At 38.3% G+C, this 17,907-nt stretch overlaps 1 protein-coding gene across 1 annotated transcript in view; it reads right to left on the bottom strand.

Annotated features, from left to right (window-relative positions):
- The window catches only part of LOC139953370 (uncharacterized), a 36,592-nt gene that overhangs the window by 763 nt on the left and 17,922 nt on the right, over nucleotides 1-17,907 (bottom strand). The window contains exons 9-20 of the mRNA XM_071952877.1: nucleotides 8,659-8,748; nucleotides 7,569-7,661; nucleotides 6,781-6,903; nucleotides 6,032-6,214; nucleotides 4,699-4,881; nucleotides 4,087-4,236; nucleotides 3,744-3,932; nucleotides 2,924-3,127; nucleotides 1,974-2,069; nucleotides 1,405-1,497; nucleotides 771-893; nucleotides 1-183 (exon numbers count right to left, since the gene is read on the bottom strand). Coding sequence (XP_071808978.1) covers nucleotides 1-183; nucleotides 771-893; nucleotides 1,405-1,497; nucleotides 1,974-2,069; nucleotides 2,924-3,127; nucleotides 3,744-3,932; nucleotides 4,087-4,236; nucleotides 4,699-4,881; nucleotides 6,032-6,214; nucleotides 6,781-6,903; nucleotides 7,569-7,661; nucleotides 8,659-8,748 — 1,710 coding nt within the window. The remainder of the gene's footprint in view (nucleotides 184-770; nucleotides 894-1,404; nucleotides 1,498-1,973; nucleotides 2,070-2,923; nucleotides 3,128-3,743; nucleotides 3,933-4,086; nucleotides 4,237-4,698; nucleotides 4,882-6,031; nucleotides 6,215-6,780; nucleotides 6,904-7,568; nucleotides 7,662-8,658; nucleotides 8,749-17,907) is intronic.

Here is a 17,907-nt window from a genome sequence, read left to right as displayed (position 1 = left end):
TGGCAAAATCCTTGCTGCATTCCTCAATAACTGTGCCACTATCATCAAAGAACTTAGTAAAGCATCCTCCACAACGACTGATGATGCATTTAGCTTCAGGGTGACTCTCGCAAGTTGCCTTCAAACACAGATCATCAGGACAGGATTCTGGGACACTCACAGCGATAGGGCAATCAGAAAGAGCTGGAAAATACCACAAACAAAAAATAGTAACAAAAGTAAAACATAAAAACATTAATGGCATTTACAAGTTCTTATGTGGTTTATATTGGGTGAACAGATGCTTCGTCCCTTCTTACTGAAATATAACAGTTGAGCAATTAGACCTTGGTATTGAATCCCACATCATTGATAGGCTGCCCCTTAGGTGGAGCAAGGTTAAATCTTTCACACTTTGTCACAACTGTTAAAAGGTTTCAATGTTGTAGCGCCATGAGCATCACTGCAAGACGGACATGACCATGAATGCATGACGAACCTGAGCGCTATTTTGGAAGCAACTGCTAGTCGTTTTATTAATATTATTATTATATTGGTTCTAGTGCAATTGTTTTTACTTTATTGCCCAAAACGGGATAAACTTTCTAACTTTTAAAGAACTTGAGGCCCATCTCCTTTTTTAATACGTATGGCAAGTTACCATTCGGTTGTATAGCAGAGAGACTCTGTCCAACTTTTTATTTATGACAATCATCAACCTTGTGTTCTAACAAAAGCCTTATGTAAGGGGAGAAAAAAGAAATTCACACAAGAGTATGACGAAAACTTACGTTCTTCACACACTATACCATCAGGTCCAAAATTCTTAGCACAACATTCCCCTGGTAAAACAATCCATCGGCACAGAGGGGGTAACGTGCGTCTTGGCGATATGCACTTCACAGCTGCACAGTCTAACATGGTAGAGGGATAATATAGGAAAAGGTTAAAATAACACAATTACTTGGACAATTGACAATTTAAGTCGGCTTAAATTCTACATTCAAAAATAATGATGAAAGCATGCGGTACAATCATTTATCCTGAAAAGAAAAGCAGGTTGCCAAATTTCATGAGTTTTAAATTTGTTAAAAAAAAATAACTTCAGAACTTTGCTTTTTGGTGCTTCAAAACAATCCAAAAGAGTCGGGTTTGGTGTGTCCCAAGGCGTTTAAATGGTCTGCCCAACTAATGTTCTTTCAAATTTTTGCCCTTGGCCCATAACACAATAGTTTTGGCCTACGGGAAGAGATTATTTCCCTGGTGTCAATTAAGTTAAGTCTCAGAACAAAAGTTTTGCAACTTCTGGATTTTTCCAACTTAAAGCAAATATATTTCACTACTATGAGGAGAAAGACTCTGCCGAGGTAACAACACAAAGGCCATTAACTTTAAGTTTCTCTTATCTTTGTTATTGTTACTCACTTTGTTCAGCTACTGTATGTTCGATAACTAACGGTGGTTCAACACCTGCTTGTTCATCCACTAGTTGTTCAGTATCAACTGGTTGTTCAATACCTACCATTAGAAATCAAGGAGGAAAAGATGTTTTATTAATAATAATAATGACAAAAGCAGTACAATCAGTTATCGTTTAGCTCATGTTTAGTTTTGTGTTTTACAGTTCCAAACACTATTCTTTTGCCACAAGTTTACAAAGCTAGTGCAAGGGGTATGTTTTTTATGAGAATATTAATGTTATTTTCTACAATAAAAAAAACAAAAAAACTCAATAACACTTTTCTTATCGATTAGTTTTTATTAGATCTGACCCACCAATGCTTGACCGAGTTTGGTTTTCCTAATTTTAGGATGAGTTTGATGTCCCCAAGGGGATTGTGTGCCCCAACTAATGTTTCCAACTTAAGGCTAATATTTCACTAATACACTGGGTTTAGGTGTGTTATGTTGTCATTTAGACTATGAGAAAGATGCTGTTGTATAAACATGATGTCGTTAACACTGACTTTCTTGCATCTTTGATTTCTACTCACTTGGTTTACCTACTGAATGTTCCATAACTATTGGTGGTTCACTATCTTCTTGTTCACTAACCACTGGTTGTTCAATATCAACTGGTTGTTCAGTACCTGCAAAATATGCAATATTTAGAATATCAGAATGACTTGGAAATCAAGGAGGCAAAGATGTTTATCAATAATGATGAAAGCAGTTCAAGCAGTTATTGTGAGAAGAAAAGCAAAAAGGACTTGGCCTCGAAGAAATTTGTTGTATTCAAAAGAGACATGAATTTGTTTTCTTCCAAAATTTCATTTGATGTCTTAGCTCAAGTGTTGTGTTTGTACAGTTCCTAAACACCTTTCTTTTGCCACAAATTTGAAAAGCTAGTGCAAGGGATTAGTTTTTGTGCATAATGTTGATGCATTTTTCTTCATTTTTTTATTACCTTAATAACACCTCTAATTGTTTTTTATTTTCGGTCTGACCCACAAATGCTTGGCCGAGTTTGATTTGGCTACTCTATGGATGGGATTGGTATTCAAAAGAGGATTATGTGCCCCACCTTATTTTCAGTCTATTTTTCTACTTTGTCATTAAAGCAAACGTTTTGACAACTGGGACTTGTTTCTAGCTAAATCTTAGCATTTATGCCACAATAGCATGAAATTCCTTGGCTTTGGGTTCTGCAGCTTTATCTTTAAACTCAAAACACTTTTTTGTACACAACAATAAGGTACCCAGGTGTTTGGCATTCCAGATCTTTTCATTCCACCTTGAAGACAATGCATAATTAAGAGCACCCTTGTTTTATTTTACTTCTATTGGAAAGATGCACACCTCTTCTTTCCAAAACCATTGTAAACTTTGTCTGCTCATGCTCCCTTTCACTCACTGTAACTGTTGCGACTGAACTTATTTATGAGAACAAGACAAGCGGGTATTTTCTGTATTAATCATGTTGAACCTCATTTTAAAGCTTTACCTTCAATTAACATTGTACATTTGCAAGATTCTTTGTCACAATCCATTAGTTTAAACTCTGCATCAAAGTTATATGCCTTGCAAGGATCACACCAGTCCAAGAAGCACCTGGGACATATCAATATCAACCCAGGCAGAGGTAGTATGGGGAGGGGACACGCAGGTTCTGAACAACGCCCCCATTCATTTCGTGGGCAGTATGTATCTGAAAAGAAATATTAAGATCAGAATCAAGTTATTTTGAAACCATGTAGTTCTGGTCTTCAGAGTAAAGTGACCTGAAAGATATGACCCCGAGGTCAATTTCACTGACCCAGTTCATACACAGTCAGATTAATCACTTCTGATTTTAAGTTTAATTTAACTCTAGAAATCTTTTTAAAAACAAATGCCCCTTCCTAAAAAAAAATGTTTTTACTTTTATGAAGTCTTGTATTTGAGCCTACCTAATGGCCTACCCAAGTTTCTGTTACAATTTGGTTGAAACAACTGCATTGTTTTAAACAACAAATAAAACTAAAATTAATAAATTAAAACTATGAGTCAATGTTGTCTTTTTGAAATGCTTTTCACAAAGCTGTATGCAACATAGTTGAAACACCAAAATTTCAAAGAGCCACCTAATAAATAATTTAACAGACTAGGGGTCGATTTCACAAAGAGATTAGGACATGTCTTATCTTGGGACTGGTTACTACATGTAGTACATGTATACAAATGTTGACTTTTTGAGTGCTATGGTTAAAACTCTGACTTAATAACGTATACATGTAACTCAATTTTTGTGCTCTAAAGTGCATGTTACCACCCTTGTGTCTTACCACTTTCCACAGGGTTGTTTCCACAGTCCACCTTGTTACCATCGTTGTCGTAGAAGACAGTGTGGCATTTTCCACAGTGACTGATCTTACATTTAGCACCAGGGTGGTTCTCACATGTTGCTCTCTGGCACAAGTTATCTGGACAATCTAGTTGCACTGTATTGACCCCATCACCGCAAGCTGATATTGCTGTACAGAGAATGCAAACAAGTTATGACTCTTTACAATTGTCATCAATTTAAACATTTATTTGTTAAAGGTATTTGTTCTGAGACTATCCCACTGTCTCTGCGTAGCTTTAAGATACCAACAATCTTGGTTGATGTGAATGGGCAAGACTTACGCTCTTCACACACAAAACCATTAGGACCATAATCCCGAGGGCAGCATTCTTCTGGTTGGACAATCCATCGACAGAGAGAGTTAGCAGGAAGACCACCTTTTGGAGGATCTTTGCAGGGACCCATTTCTTCACATTTGTTCTTGAAGCCCTCTACAAAAGAAGACAAGAATAGCAGGCATTAACAGCATCGGCCCTTAAGTCAGTGAAAAATGAGAAAATACCATATGCCTATAAAAATCAATACAAAAAGTATTGATAACGCTTAAAAATTAAGCATTGTATTGATAAAAGCTTTGAAAAATCTCACGCAAAGCTGGCCTGTGGACTTGGCATCTCTGTGAACGCCTTTTCAGGGTGTGGGCTACAAAGATTTTTTTCCAGAGGCCTTTGCCAAGGGCTGAAACAGGGTTACCCCTTTTACAGCCCATACAAATGTAGGCTTGGGTATCATCAAGCCGAAGCCTGTTCGGTAGAGCAGAAAGCACTACCTCCCCAATTTTACGTAGCAAGTGTCACAACCGGGATTCGAACCCACATCCTGCTGATCAAACACCAGAGCTTGAGAACATGTACATCTCAGTCCATAAGATACTGATAAAAATAATCACTTGCCAATAGAGCAATCCTCGATCTCGTTGTTGTATTTATCATGGAATATCTCAGGAAGACCGCACTTTATGCTACAGTAAGTGGAATGACAAATAGCGTCTGGATATGCTTTACAATGTTGCCCGTATGCACAAGGAGGTGAAATACAAGATATGGTATCTGGTAGTGGTGGACAGCTGATCAAATCTGTAAACAAGTCAACAAAACACTTTGAAAACAAGGACTATACTAAAAGATACAGGGGTGGATTTCACAAAGAGTTAGGACTAGTCTTATCTCGTATTGGGATGAGTTACTCGTCCTAACCTAACTTGGCCATCCATTTTTTATATCTCCTAGAGGACTAGTCCTAACTCTTTGTGAAATCGACCCCTGGCCACTTTTGGTAATTGTTAAAGACCACTCCTCTCACTTGGTGTAGCTCAACATTTGCATAATAAAATAACTAACCTGTGAAAATCGCAAAGTTGTGAGATAATAATAAAAGAAAAAACACCCTTGTCATACCAAGTTGTGTGCTTTCAGATGCTTGATTTTGAGACCTCAAAATCTAGTTCTGAGGTCTCAAAATTAAATTCGTGGAAAATTACTTGTTTCTCGAAAACTGCGTTACTTCAGGGACCTGTTTCTCACAATGTTTTATACTATCAATCTATCCCCATTACTCATAACCAAGTAAGGTTTTATACCAGGAAGTATTCTTAAAGTATTACTCATAACCAAGTAAGTTTTTATGCTAAAAATTGTTTTGAGTAAATACCAACAGTGTTTGCTGCCTTTAACCAGGAAGTATTCTTAAAGTACATAAATATTTACAAAAGAGTGGAAAATGATATAAATGAAACCATTAAAAAACATTCCAATTGACTGACTGGGCTATGTGTCCTGCAAGTAAACAAAGCTACTCAATACCACATCCAAGGAGACTTGTCTATATATCTTATAAGCTTTATTTCTTAGCTTTTTACTGGTCCATCTATTTGGTGTAGTATTTGAAAGCAAATCGTCATATATAATTATATTCAGAGTGCAGCTACACTATATAATACGTAAAAACAAGTCATAAAATGGACTGAAGTTGTCCGTAATTGGTCTCAGAGCTGAGTTGCACTGATACCTCAGAATAAATACTCCGGCTCTATTTGTATGGTCTTAAGTAATCTTTTCCCATAGATACTTACACTAGTGCAGTCATTTCACTTTTGTTACACCAAAATACTGTGTTTAAAGCAGACATATTGAGAAAAACATAAAAACCGAAAAAATTGGGATTGCTGTTAAAAAAAAGTAAAATAAAAGCATGTTTAGAGTTTAGATTGCTTCAACTGAAACTTACCCGAAAAATCCTTGTTGCATTCCTCAATAGCTGTGCCCCCATCATCAAAGAACTTGGTAAAGCATCCTCCACAACGACTGATGATACATTTAGCTTCAGGGTGACTCTCGCAGGTTGCCTTCAAACACAGATCATCAGGACAGGATTCTGGGACACTCACAGCGATTGGGCAATCAGAGAGAGCTGGAAAATACCACAAACAAAAAATAGTAACAAAAATCAAATATAAAAACATTAATGGCATTTACAAGTTCTTATGTGGTTTACATGTATATGGGGTGAATAGATGCTTCCTCCCTTCTTACAGAAACATAACAGTTGAGCAATTAGACCTTGGTATTGAATCCCACATCATTGATAGGCTGCCCCTTAGGTGGAGCAAGGTTAAATCTTTCACACTTTGTCACAACTGTTAAAAGGTTTCAATGTTGTAGCGCCATGAGCATCACTGCAAGACGGACATGACCATAAATGCATGACGAACCTAGTAGTTTTGTTATTATTATTATATTGGTTCTAGTGCAAGCTGTTTTTACTTTATTACCCAAAACGGGATAAACTTCCTAATTTTTAAAGAACTTGAGGCCCATCTCGGTTTTTAATACTTCTGGCAAGTTACCATTCGGTTGTATAGCAGAGAGACTTTGTCCAACCTTTTATTCATGACAATCATCAACAAGGTGTTCTAACAAAGGCCTTATGTAAGGGGAGAAAAAAGAAAATCACACAAGAGTATGACGAAAACTTACGTTCTTCACACACTATACCATCAGGTCCAAAATTCTTAGCACAACATTCCCCTGGTAAAACAATCCATCGGCACAGAGGGGGAAGCGCGAGTAATGGCGATATGCAACTCACAGCTGCACAGTCTAGCATGGTAGAGGGATAATATAGGAAAAGGTTAGAATAACACAATTATTTGGACAATTGACAATTTAAGTCGGCTTAAATTCTAAATTAAAAAATAATGATGAAAGCATGCAGTACAATCATTTATCCTGAAAAGAAAAGCAGGTTGCCAAATTTCATGAGTTTTAAATTTGTTAAAAAAAAATAACTTCAGCACTTTGCTTTTTGGTGCTTCAAAACAGTCCAAAGGAGAGTTCTTCCACGATACAATTTTGATCGCAATTAATTTGCAAAAACAGAGGATTCTTTTTGTGACAGCATTCCTTGTGATACATTTTCCTTCGGGGGGGGGGGGGGGGGGTTCCGATCTAACATTGCTTGAATGAGTTTTGTTTTCGCACACTTTGGTTGGGTTTGGTTTGTCCCAAGGGGTTTAAATGGTCCGCCCAACTAATATTCTTTCAAATTTTTGCCCTTGGCCCATAACACAATAGTTTTGGCCTACGGGAAGAGATTATTTCCCTGGTGTCAATTAAGTTAAGTCTCAGAACAAAAGTTTTGCAACTTCTGGATTTTTCCAACTTAAAGCGAATATTTCACTACTATGAGGAGAAAGACTCTGCCGAGGTAACAACACAAAGGCCATTAACTTTGAGTTTCTCGCATCTTTGTTGTTTTTACTCACTTTGTTCAGCTACTGTATGTTCGATAACTAACGGTGGTTCAACACCTGCTTGTTCATCCACTAGTTGTTCAGTATCAACTGGTTGTTCAATACCTACCATTAGAAATCAAGGAGGAAAAGATGTTTTATTAATAATAATAATGATAAAAGCAGTACAATCAGTTATCATGAGAAGAAAGCAAAGAGGGTTTAGAACAAGGATGTCTTTTCCAAAAAAGGAAACTTGGCTTTGAAGACTTTACTCATATTCAAAAGAGGGTTTGGTATGTTGTAAGTTCTAACATAATTTTATTTGATGTCTTCGTTTAGCTCATGCTTAGTTTTGTGTTACAGTTCCAAACACTATTCTTTTGCCACAAGTTTGCAAAGCTAGTGCAAGGGGTATATTTTTATGAGAATATTAATGTAATTTTTTAAAATAAAAAGAACAAAAAAAACTCAATAATACTTTTCTAATCGATTGGTTTGTATTAGATCTGACCCACCAATGCTTGACCGAGTTTGGTTTTCCTAATTTTGGGATGAGTTTGGTATCCCCAAGGGGATTGTGTGCCCCACCTAATTTTTTCAACTTAAAGGAACACGTTGCCTTGGATCGGACGAGTTGGTCTATAAAAAGCGTTTGAAACCGTTTGTTACGAAATGCATATGGTTAGAAAAAGGTTTTAAAAGTAGAATATAATGATCCACACAAGTATCACTAAAAAAATGCACGGTTTTCTTTTTACGTCACGAACTAACACGGTCGGCCATTTTGGGAGTCAAAAATTTGACTCCCAAAAATGGCCGACCGTGTTAGTCGACGAGGTTAAAAGAAAATCTCGCAATTTCGAGGCATATTTGTGTAGATCATTGTATTCTACTTTTACAACATCTTTCTACCCATATCCATTTTATAACAAACGGTTACAGAACAGTTTTCAAAGACCAACTCGACCGATCCAAGGCAACGTGTTCCTTTAAGGCTAACATTTCACTAATACACTGGGTTTATGTGTGTTATGTTGTCATTTAGACTATGAGAAAGATGCTGTTGTATAAACATGATGTCGTTAACACTGAGTTTCTCACACATTTGATTTCTACTCACTTTGTTCACCTACTGAATGTTCAATAACTAACGGTTGTTCACTCTCAACTAATTGTTCAGTTTCAACTGGTTGTTCAATACCTGCCATATCTGCGATATTTAGAATATCAAAACTACTTAGAAATCAAGGAGGCAAAGATGTGTTATCAATAATGATGAAAGTAGTTCAAGCAGTTAGTGTGAGGAGAAAAGGCATAGAGGGTTGACAAGAAGGATGTCTATTCAGGAAAATAACTTGGCATTGAAGACTTAACTCATATCCCACAAGGGGGTTTGATATGTTGTAGGTTCTTCCATAATTTCATTTGATGTCTAAGTTTATGCTCATGTTGGTAACTAGTAATGGGGAGAGGTTGATAGTATAAGGCATTGTGAGAAACAGCTCCCTCTGAAGAAGTAATTTTCACAAATTTGATTTCGAGACCTCAGAATATGATTTTGAGGTCTCAAAATCATAAAGCATCTGAAAGCACACAACTTTGTGTGACAAGGGTGTTTTTCCTCCATTATTATCTCGCAACTTCGACGATCAATTGAGCTCAAATTTTCACAGGTTTTTTATTTTATGCATATGTTGAGATACACCAAGTGAGAAGACTGGTCTTTGACAACTTCCAAAAGTGTCGAGCGTCTTTAAGCTCGTGGCTGCTCCCCGACTTTATCATAATCCCTGAAAGGTCCCCACCATCCATTGTCACTTATTTGTTTAATGCAATGAAGGGGCGCAAGTATTAAACTACATGTTATTTTATGTAATTGGCTTTTCTTCTTCACCTTTCCAGAGCAGACACTCTTAGTGGGAAATCATTGCGTCGACAAGGAGGGAAAGATTATATATGCTGATGGAGAGAAATGGAAAGAGGGAAAATGCGGACCGGATTGTGAGTGTAGCAACGGTGTTCTTTCTTGCTTTTCCAAAGGGTGTGCACTCTTTACAGTAGGTGAGGGTACACAATGTAAAGTACGACCAGGAACTGAAGAAGACCGTTGCCCACTTGAACTTGATTGTGAAGAGGGTAAGTCGTTTTTATTTTAACATTTGAAAATGGGAGGTATTGCACAACCAATAGTAATTGGTCATTAGTTGATGTAAAATGAGGCTGAGCTTTAAAATCCCCTTGGGTTCACCAAATAAGACTGGTGTTTGACAATTACCAATTGTGTCTAGTGCTTTGAATTTGGAAAGATTAAGAAGTTAAAAAGAAGCACAATGCAGAAACTTTTGTTTTGTGACAAAATGCCACAGCTTTTTATTGTGATTCAGCGAGACAAAATTACTTCCTGTGTGCCAATACTATTGTGTTATTTGCCAAGGGAAAGTATTAGGAAGAACATTAATTGGACAGCCATTTAAACCCCATTGGCACGCCAAACCCAAGAGTGGGCAAGCATACCCATTCAAGCATTGTTGGACAGGTACCCCCTCCCCCTCCAACAAATATAAAAAATAATTAAAAATAAAATAAATAATAATAATAGTAATTATAATAGAAGGAATTATGGATTGTAAACATTATAGTGTTTTAGAAACAATTAAGAGAAATGCCTTTGTGGAATAATGTTAGCGTCACCAAGGACAAAATTGTCTAAAATCTTTTGGTATTAACAGGATAAAACATATTGTGAAACAGGGTAAACTGATCTCTTTTAAAGAAATTGCTGAGATGTGTGCATTTCGTAATATTAATGCCGGTAGAATGCTAGGTCGCCTTAAGCATCATGTGGATTATAACCTAGTTGAAGAAAAAAGAGAAGGTCCAGCTACTCCTTTATGTAATTGGCTAGTCGTCAAAGATTATAACGGAGAGGAGTCTGCTCCGATGTATTTGACTAAAGCCAAGACCAACTACGGCAACCTGAACTTCTTCGCAGACAAGCACTGTTTCCGGGAACACCGATTATCTTAGGGGACTTCAACATTCATTGGGACAAAAACACTAATGAGTCAAGAGTACTGAGTGATCTCCTTATGCAATACGATCTGCAACAATTGGTAGATTTTGATACACACAAGTCCGGTCACGCCATTGACTTTGTCATTACCCGCCGATCAGACGCTCTGATTCAATCGGTATCAGCTTCCGAGTTTATTTCTGACCACTGTGCAGTCACTTGCATCATGAACCTTCGGAAACCCGAGTACACGAAAAGCCTACTCCGCTACCGCTGTTTGCTGATGACGTCCTCACATCTCCCCTCAGCACAGCTCCAGCGTCGACGGTTAGCGCTCTCGCCAATCAGTATAACAGTGTGCTCAGTCAGCTGATCAATTCCCATGCACCTGTGAAGACGCGCTACATTGTTGATCGGCCTGCTGTCCCCTGGTATAATGAGCGTATCACACTTGAAAAGCGTCGACGCCGCCAACTAGAGAGGAGGTGGCGGAAATCCAGACTGGTAATTGATCATGACATTTTCAAAACACAGCGTGGCCTATGTAAACTCATCTTCGCTGAAGCCAAGTCTAGTTATTACCGCTAGAAAATACAAGACTGTGAAGGTAACCAAAAGGCTCTCTTTGAAATAACAAATCACCTCATGCACAGGAAAACGACCCACAAGCTTCCTACTGACACGCATCCAAGGGAACTAGCGAGCAGATTTTCAGCTTATTTCACGAGCAAAGTTGATCAGATCAGAAGTGACCTGGTTTCAAATCAAACAGGCCCCATACCCTCACATCACAGTTAGCAGTAGCTCTGACCAAACCCCACCACCGAGTCGAACCCTCGAAACCCTGAGACCTTCTTCGGAGGACGAGATCGCCAAGATAATCAAGAGATCTCCTCCCAAATCATGCCCACTGGACCCTCTACCGACATTGCTGGTTAAGATCTTTAACAACTCGTTGGTAGTCCCAAACACCCGGCTGATCAACATGTCTCTCGAAAGTGGCCAGTTCCCAGACAGCTTCAAAACTGCTTTGATCACCCCAGTAATCAAGAAAGAATCTTTGGACTGTAATGACTTAAAGAACTATCGTCCTATATCTAATTTGTCCTTTGTGTCGAAGGTCACTGAGAAGGTCGTTGCTGCAAGACTAAACGCACACTTTTTAGAAAACCAGCTGCGCGAAAAGTCACCAATCTGCGTACCGTAAGTTTCATAGTGTGGAAACGGCCCTTCTTAAAGTCCACAATGACAAAAAGGATGTACTGATGATCTTGCTCGACCTCTCAGCGGCCTTCGATACAATTGACCACGATGTTCTCATTCAGAGACTGCATTCTAATTTTGGTATTGGGGGCACAGCTATAAACTGGATCAAGTCCTACCTTCACAACCGTTCTCAACTAGTTCAAATTCAAAGGGGAATCATTACCGGAGGCCAAAGTATACTATGGAGTCCCGCAGGGCTCTGTCCTAGGTCCCGTTCTTTTCACTCTATATACATCGCCACTTGGTCAAATTGCTAGGAAACATCATTTACAATGACACTTCTACGCTGACGACACACAATTATACACAGCTTTCAGTCCCAACTTGGTAGGTAATCACGACAACATCCTCTTGTCACTCACCAACTGCTTGCACGACTTCCGAAGATGGATGCTGGACAACTTTCTTAAGTTCAATCCTTCTAAAACGAAGTTCATAATCATCTCCTCTCCACAACTCCGCAACAAAGTACCCATCCAACACATTCAGATTGGCGATACCCTGGTCAAACCAAGCACAGATGTACGAAATCTCGGTGTGCTCTTTGACCAGTGCATGAACCTAGAAAAACATGTTTCTCGTGTCTGCCAACCTTCCTACGTACACCTCAGACGCATCGCTAAGACGTCTTCTTTCCATGAAGGCAGCAGAGCAACTCATCCATGCGTTTATCACCTCCAGACTGGATTTCTGTAAGTCTGCTTGCTGGCCTTCCACAGAGCACGCTGCAGCGCCTCCAATCTGTTCAGAACGCTGCAGCACGTCTCTTGACTGGAAACAAATTGCATAACCACATTACTCCAATCCTTTATAATCTACATTGGCTTCCCATCAAACAACGCATCAAATTCAAAATAATCATTCTCACTTTCAAGGCACTCCAAGGTTCAGCCCCACTCTATATTCAAAACCTGTTGATTCCCCGTACTACAAGACCGGGTCTTAGATTCACCAGCAACATGCTCCTTGTTCCCCGGTCTCGTCTAGCCAGCTACGGGGACAGGGGTTTTCCATTACAGCACCCAGGCTCTGGAATTCACTCCCTGAAAACCTCAGGAAAATCCATGACATCTCCATCTTTCAGCATCAACTTAAGACACACCTGTTCACACTTGCTTTCCCCAACACTTGAGAATTTTCCCTCGTTCCATCTTGACCGGCGCCTTTGAATGGTTTTTCACCAGATTTAGCGCGCCTTTATAAATGCTGTGTTATTATTATTATTAGGAACAAAATTGTCGTTCCTAGAGTTCAACCAATTTGGCAAAATAAATTCAGTATTAGTCAAGATCTTGATTGGTCTGCGATATGGATCAACGATTTTAAGAACTACTTAATGAATCCTGATGATAAACAATTCATGTACAAACTTAGACACAGAATTTTACCAACTAAAGATGTTTTGCTTAAAATTGGTATTGTTAGAGAAGAATCGTGTCCGCTATGTAATGTAGAAAGAGAAACTCATGAGCATATTTTCATTTACTGTTCTCATACATTTGATGCTTGGATTTTTGTAGAAAGATTGCTTAGCAAATATACAGGTAAAAAACAACGTTTGTATCATGCTCTTTGGGGATTTTCTTTGATATCATTAATCTCCCCATACATAAGGCCTTTGGTAGAACACCTTGTTGATTATCATGATTTAAAGGCGGAAGAAATGTTTAAGCCTCTCTGCTACACAACCAAATGGTAACTTGGGCCTCAAGTTCTTTAAAAATTACAAAGTTTATCCCGTTTGGGTAATAAAGTAATAACAGCTTGCACTAGAATGAACATAATATTAATAATAATATTAGAAGTAGTTGCTTCTTATATAGCGCTCAGGTCCGTCACGATGTGATGCTCATGGCGCTTCAACAAGTAATGTTTTATGCTTAAAAATTATTTTGAGTAATTACCAATAGTGTCCACTGCCTTTAAGGGTAACTACTGTCTGTTGGTTGCAAAATTCTTACATTCACAGCCATTACTTGTATTTAAAACTGTTTGTAAGGTATAATGTTGGGTCCGTCCTCTGGATTTCGTCTATGAATCTAAAATAACATTATATGAGCACTAGTTTTAGCTTTATTGAAATCCTTTTTTGAAGGGGTTTTCAGGGGTCACTTTAATAAATAAGATTGGATTAAATAAACATCTGGAGCTGTTTACTAACAAGCTGGCTTCCTTCAATTCAAAGCTAAAGTAACCGCGCGTAATCTAAGCGCGCACGCATAATCTCAGTGCGCGCATACGCACAACCCACGCGCATGAAACAGATTCTTTACAAAGTTTTGGGAAAAAATATTTCAAACCTCGAATTTTTCCACTGTCAATGTGTCTATAACTGTATTTTTTAGTGTTTTTTAACAAAAGGGCATGTATTAATGGGAATAAAAGAGTAGTGACTCGTTCTTAAACGTCCGTTTAAAACCTTGCAGGGTCGTTGCCATGCGATAAAGGCCCTCCCCTTAGTTCATGTAACATACATTGGGGTCGGTTTTGTTTGCAAAATTTGAATTTTGGGAAGTGCAATTCAATGACTTATACCCATTGATCTCCATTATACTGACTGGATAGGACATTGCGCTATGCTGCGTGCATAAACACGCGGCCCAACAATGTCGGCGCAATTCCTTCAAACGGGTAAATTAATGTGCACTTGGTCGGGTTTGAGTCTGTCAGTTGAAGTTGTAAATTGAGAATAGAAATGGGGGGAAAACATGACGATCGATAGTTTGAAGTATGAAAAAGTTGCTGATTGAAATGCAATAAAGCAAACTAACTTTATATTTGTTTCTATCAAATGCCCTATTAGTATTATGATAATGATATTTAAATTTCTAAACAAACACTCGGCCGAGAAACTGTACTGGGATTCAGGTACATGTTTTTTTTTATTCTTTCAGTTCATTGAGAAAATGGCAATACACCATATAAAGACAAAACAAGAGTCGCTCCTACAATAAACAATTCGAGTAGGCACTAGAGTGAGAACTACAATCTACATACTCGCTAAAATCGAGGGAAAAGAACAAGAAAGATGAAAACAAAATACATTGTGATAATTGAGAGTTGACTCCATTAAAAATTTTAGTATTTTTATTGTTAAGCTTCTATTCATCATGTTAATTGAAAAACAATCCCAACAGCAAAACTTCCATAACCGTTTTACTGTTCCGCCAGAAATAAATATTTTTATTTTGGTCACAAATAACGAAGTCGGCTATTTCCGAGATGACTGATCCTCTCAACGAACTTGTACATAATTCGCATATACTTGTCGCTTTCCCGAACCTTTTAATTATTGATGCTATGACAAACATCTGTTGAAATCCGGGCTTCCCGTCCTCGTCGATTCCAGACAACCATCTGTAACGGAGCGAAAACAAAAGTAGCATTGCTCGGTAAAAATAACAAATACTTGGCCTATAATAATTATTTTTATGAAAGATAGTTTAAATTTCCGGCTTATATTTGTAACGTTAGATATAATAATAATAATATGAATCGCTAAAAAAATGCAAAGGCCTACCTACTTATGGAAAGACAATCCCTTTGCCGACTCAGTTTTCCCTCCTCCAGTGATTGATAGCCGCGCACGACTTCACCATCAGCATTTTTAGTTTGTTTGATCCGATTCCAATTGTATTAATCCCCAAATGACAATTAAAAGGACGAAAACTTCTCTCTGCTTGCAGCAACTCCGTTTAAAAGTGTACAACGCATTTCGTGTGACGAACGGTCTTCACCCGTTTGAAAAAATACGCGCGCGGCCTGCGTTTGGACGCGATGTCCTATCCAGTCAGTATAATGGAGATCAATGCTTATACCCCCTTGCCTACTGATGAGTTTGCCCGCGCCCCACGCGCGTCGCAATGTTGCACTGTGATGTTACCAAGTATAATGAATATTTTACCTGCGGAGGGGCAGCGCTTCCACGCTCCCAATGGTTTTGTACATCTCCCCATTTGGGGAGATTTTCCAATAACAACGTGCAGAGTAAGAAACAACCTTGTCAAGTCCCATTCTCGGAACCACACACTGGATACGGTTTGCTACAGGTTTTTTCATAGTAACTTGGCGTGATATACTAAGGGATCTCTCACACGAGAATGGGACTTGAATCAAAAGTTTTGCACATCTCCCCTTTTGGGGAGATTTTCCAATAACAACGTGAAGAGTAAAAAACGACCTTTTCAAGTCCCATTCTTGGGACCACACTGTACTGTATATGCTACGGGTTGTTTCACGTGATATACAAAAGTGGGTACTAAGGGACAAATAAGTAAATTGAGTTACATACACAGCGGAATTGGTGTTATTATAAGCTCTGATTTTGGTGTAGGTTTGAACCCTGTGGCATTTTGCATTCTGGAGATAAACTGATACTTGTATATTCATATTTTACAATTTAATGAAAATACCTTCAGACATACAGCTCCTTAAACCTAGCAAAATTTAAGGGTAGTTGCCTAAAATTGATACAAAAACCTTTGGGGTTTTTTCTGTTAAAAACAATTATGTTACTGTGAAATAAATATGGAAGTATTTATGCAATAGAAGCCTATAAACCAAGAAAGACAAAATCATGCTGTGAAAATATGTTCAGGATCTCAACATTAAACGCCTCTTTAAATGTAATTAGCATATCGTCCCTTAATACATATCTTTACAGAGCGGGTCACAACTAGTTTAAGAAGAAAAAAGGTCAGATCAGATGTAGCCTTGCTCCAGGCAATCGAATTTTTCACTCCGAAAAAGACCGCCGCTGTATAAACCCCCACCCGTATTCACCGTGCGTAACATCGCACGACACGACCTTGTCAAGTCCCGTTCTTGGGACCACACACTGTACTGTATATGCTACAGGTTGTTTCACGTAATATACTTAGGGACCTCTCACACGAGAATGGGACTTGAATCAAGTCTATTGGGATCTGGGTTAGATTCTATTTTCAGCATTGTTGCATAGTGCGTGTTGCTTCAATCAAAGTAAGACAACTAGGAATATTAAAAACAACCTTGACAACATCAAAATAAAATTAGGTTTGTTTTTCACTCAAAGGGTTGTCAATCAATCTGCTTGGCACTCAACTAATTGCTTTGCTCAAATAGGAGAGTAAGTGAAATATAGCATGATGAAGATAAAAATAATTTAACTTAAGATACACTGAAGTAATCGCTTTAATATCCCAGAGATTCTTTTAGCAATTATTCCTTCCCTCAAAACAATTTAAATGGAAATAATCATATTTTGTTCCCTAGTAATGATGTTTCATCTACACAGAATAACTCATTCCGTTCCTTAAAATCAATATTTCAAGGGAACAGAATAAATTTTGAGGGAACCGTTAAAGTAGTTGGAAAATAATTTACGGGAACATTATTTCTGGGAATGAATTGAGGGAACAAAATATGTTTTGAGGGAACATAATTATTTAAGTATCTTTTCAATACTTTTTTTTAACCTGTCCTTGGATAAGCTCCTCGCGATGGAATTCAATTTCATAAAAAAAAAATAAAATAAAAAAAATATTTAAACACTTTCCCTTTATTTACAGAAAACTCATCCTTGATTCTTACCGCAATCATACTCTGGACAGCATTGGTCCTCTGTTCCATGTCTCACACGGCAGATTTCAAAGGGCGAGACTGGAGGTGGTGGGCAATCTACAACGGCACACACAGGATTACCATCAATGCACGTGCAAGGTGTACATTTTCCCAAAACATATTCCTCTCGATGCTCATGCGTCTTTCCACTGGGATCAATACTCTTGCTGAACTCCCAAAGTCAACATCGCCACAACACCATTCACAGCATCCTGATTGATGGCCATGTCATTTCTTGTAGCAACACAGCTAGAAACCTTGGTGTCATCTTTGACAGGCACATGAACTTCACAACCAACGTCAAAAACTCCTCCCGCATCGCCATGTACCACTTGAAGAACATAAACCACATCCGCTCATTGCTCTCTGACAAAACAGCAGAGCAACTCATTCACGCACTTGTAACGTCTCGGCTCGACTACTGCAACTCACTCTTATATGGACTTCCAGCTTCCACCTTGCATCACCTTCAGAGAATCCAGAACATTG

The sequence above is a fragment of the Asterias amurensis genome, chromosome 21, assembly GCF_032118995.1.
Source record: "Asterias amurensis chromosome 21, ASM3211899v1".
NCBI classification, from domain to species: Eukaryota; Metazoa; Echinodermata; class Asteroidea; order Forcipulatida; family Asteriidae; genus Asterias; species Asterias amurensis.
This window is presented reverse-complemented; position numbering and strand designations above follow the sequence as displayed.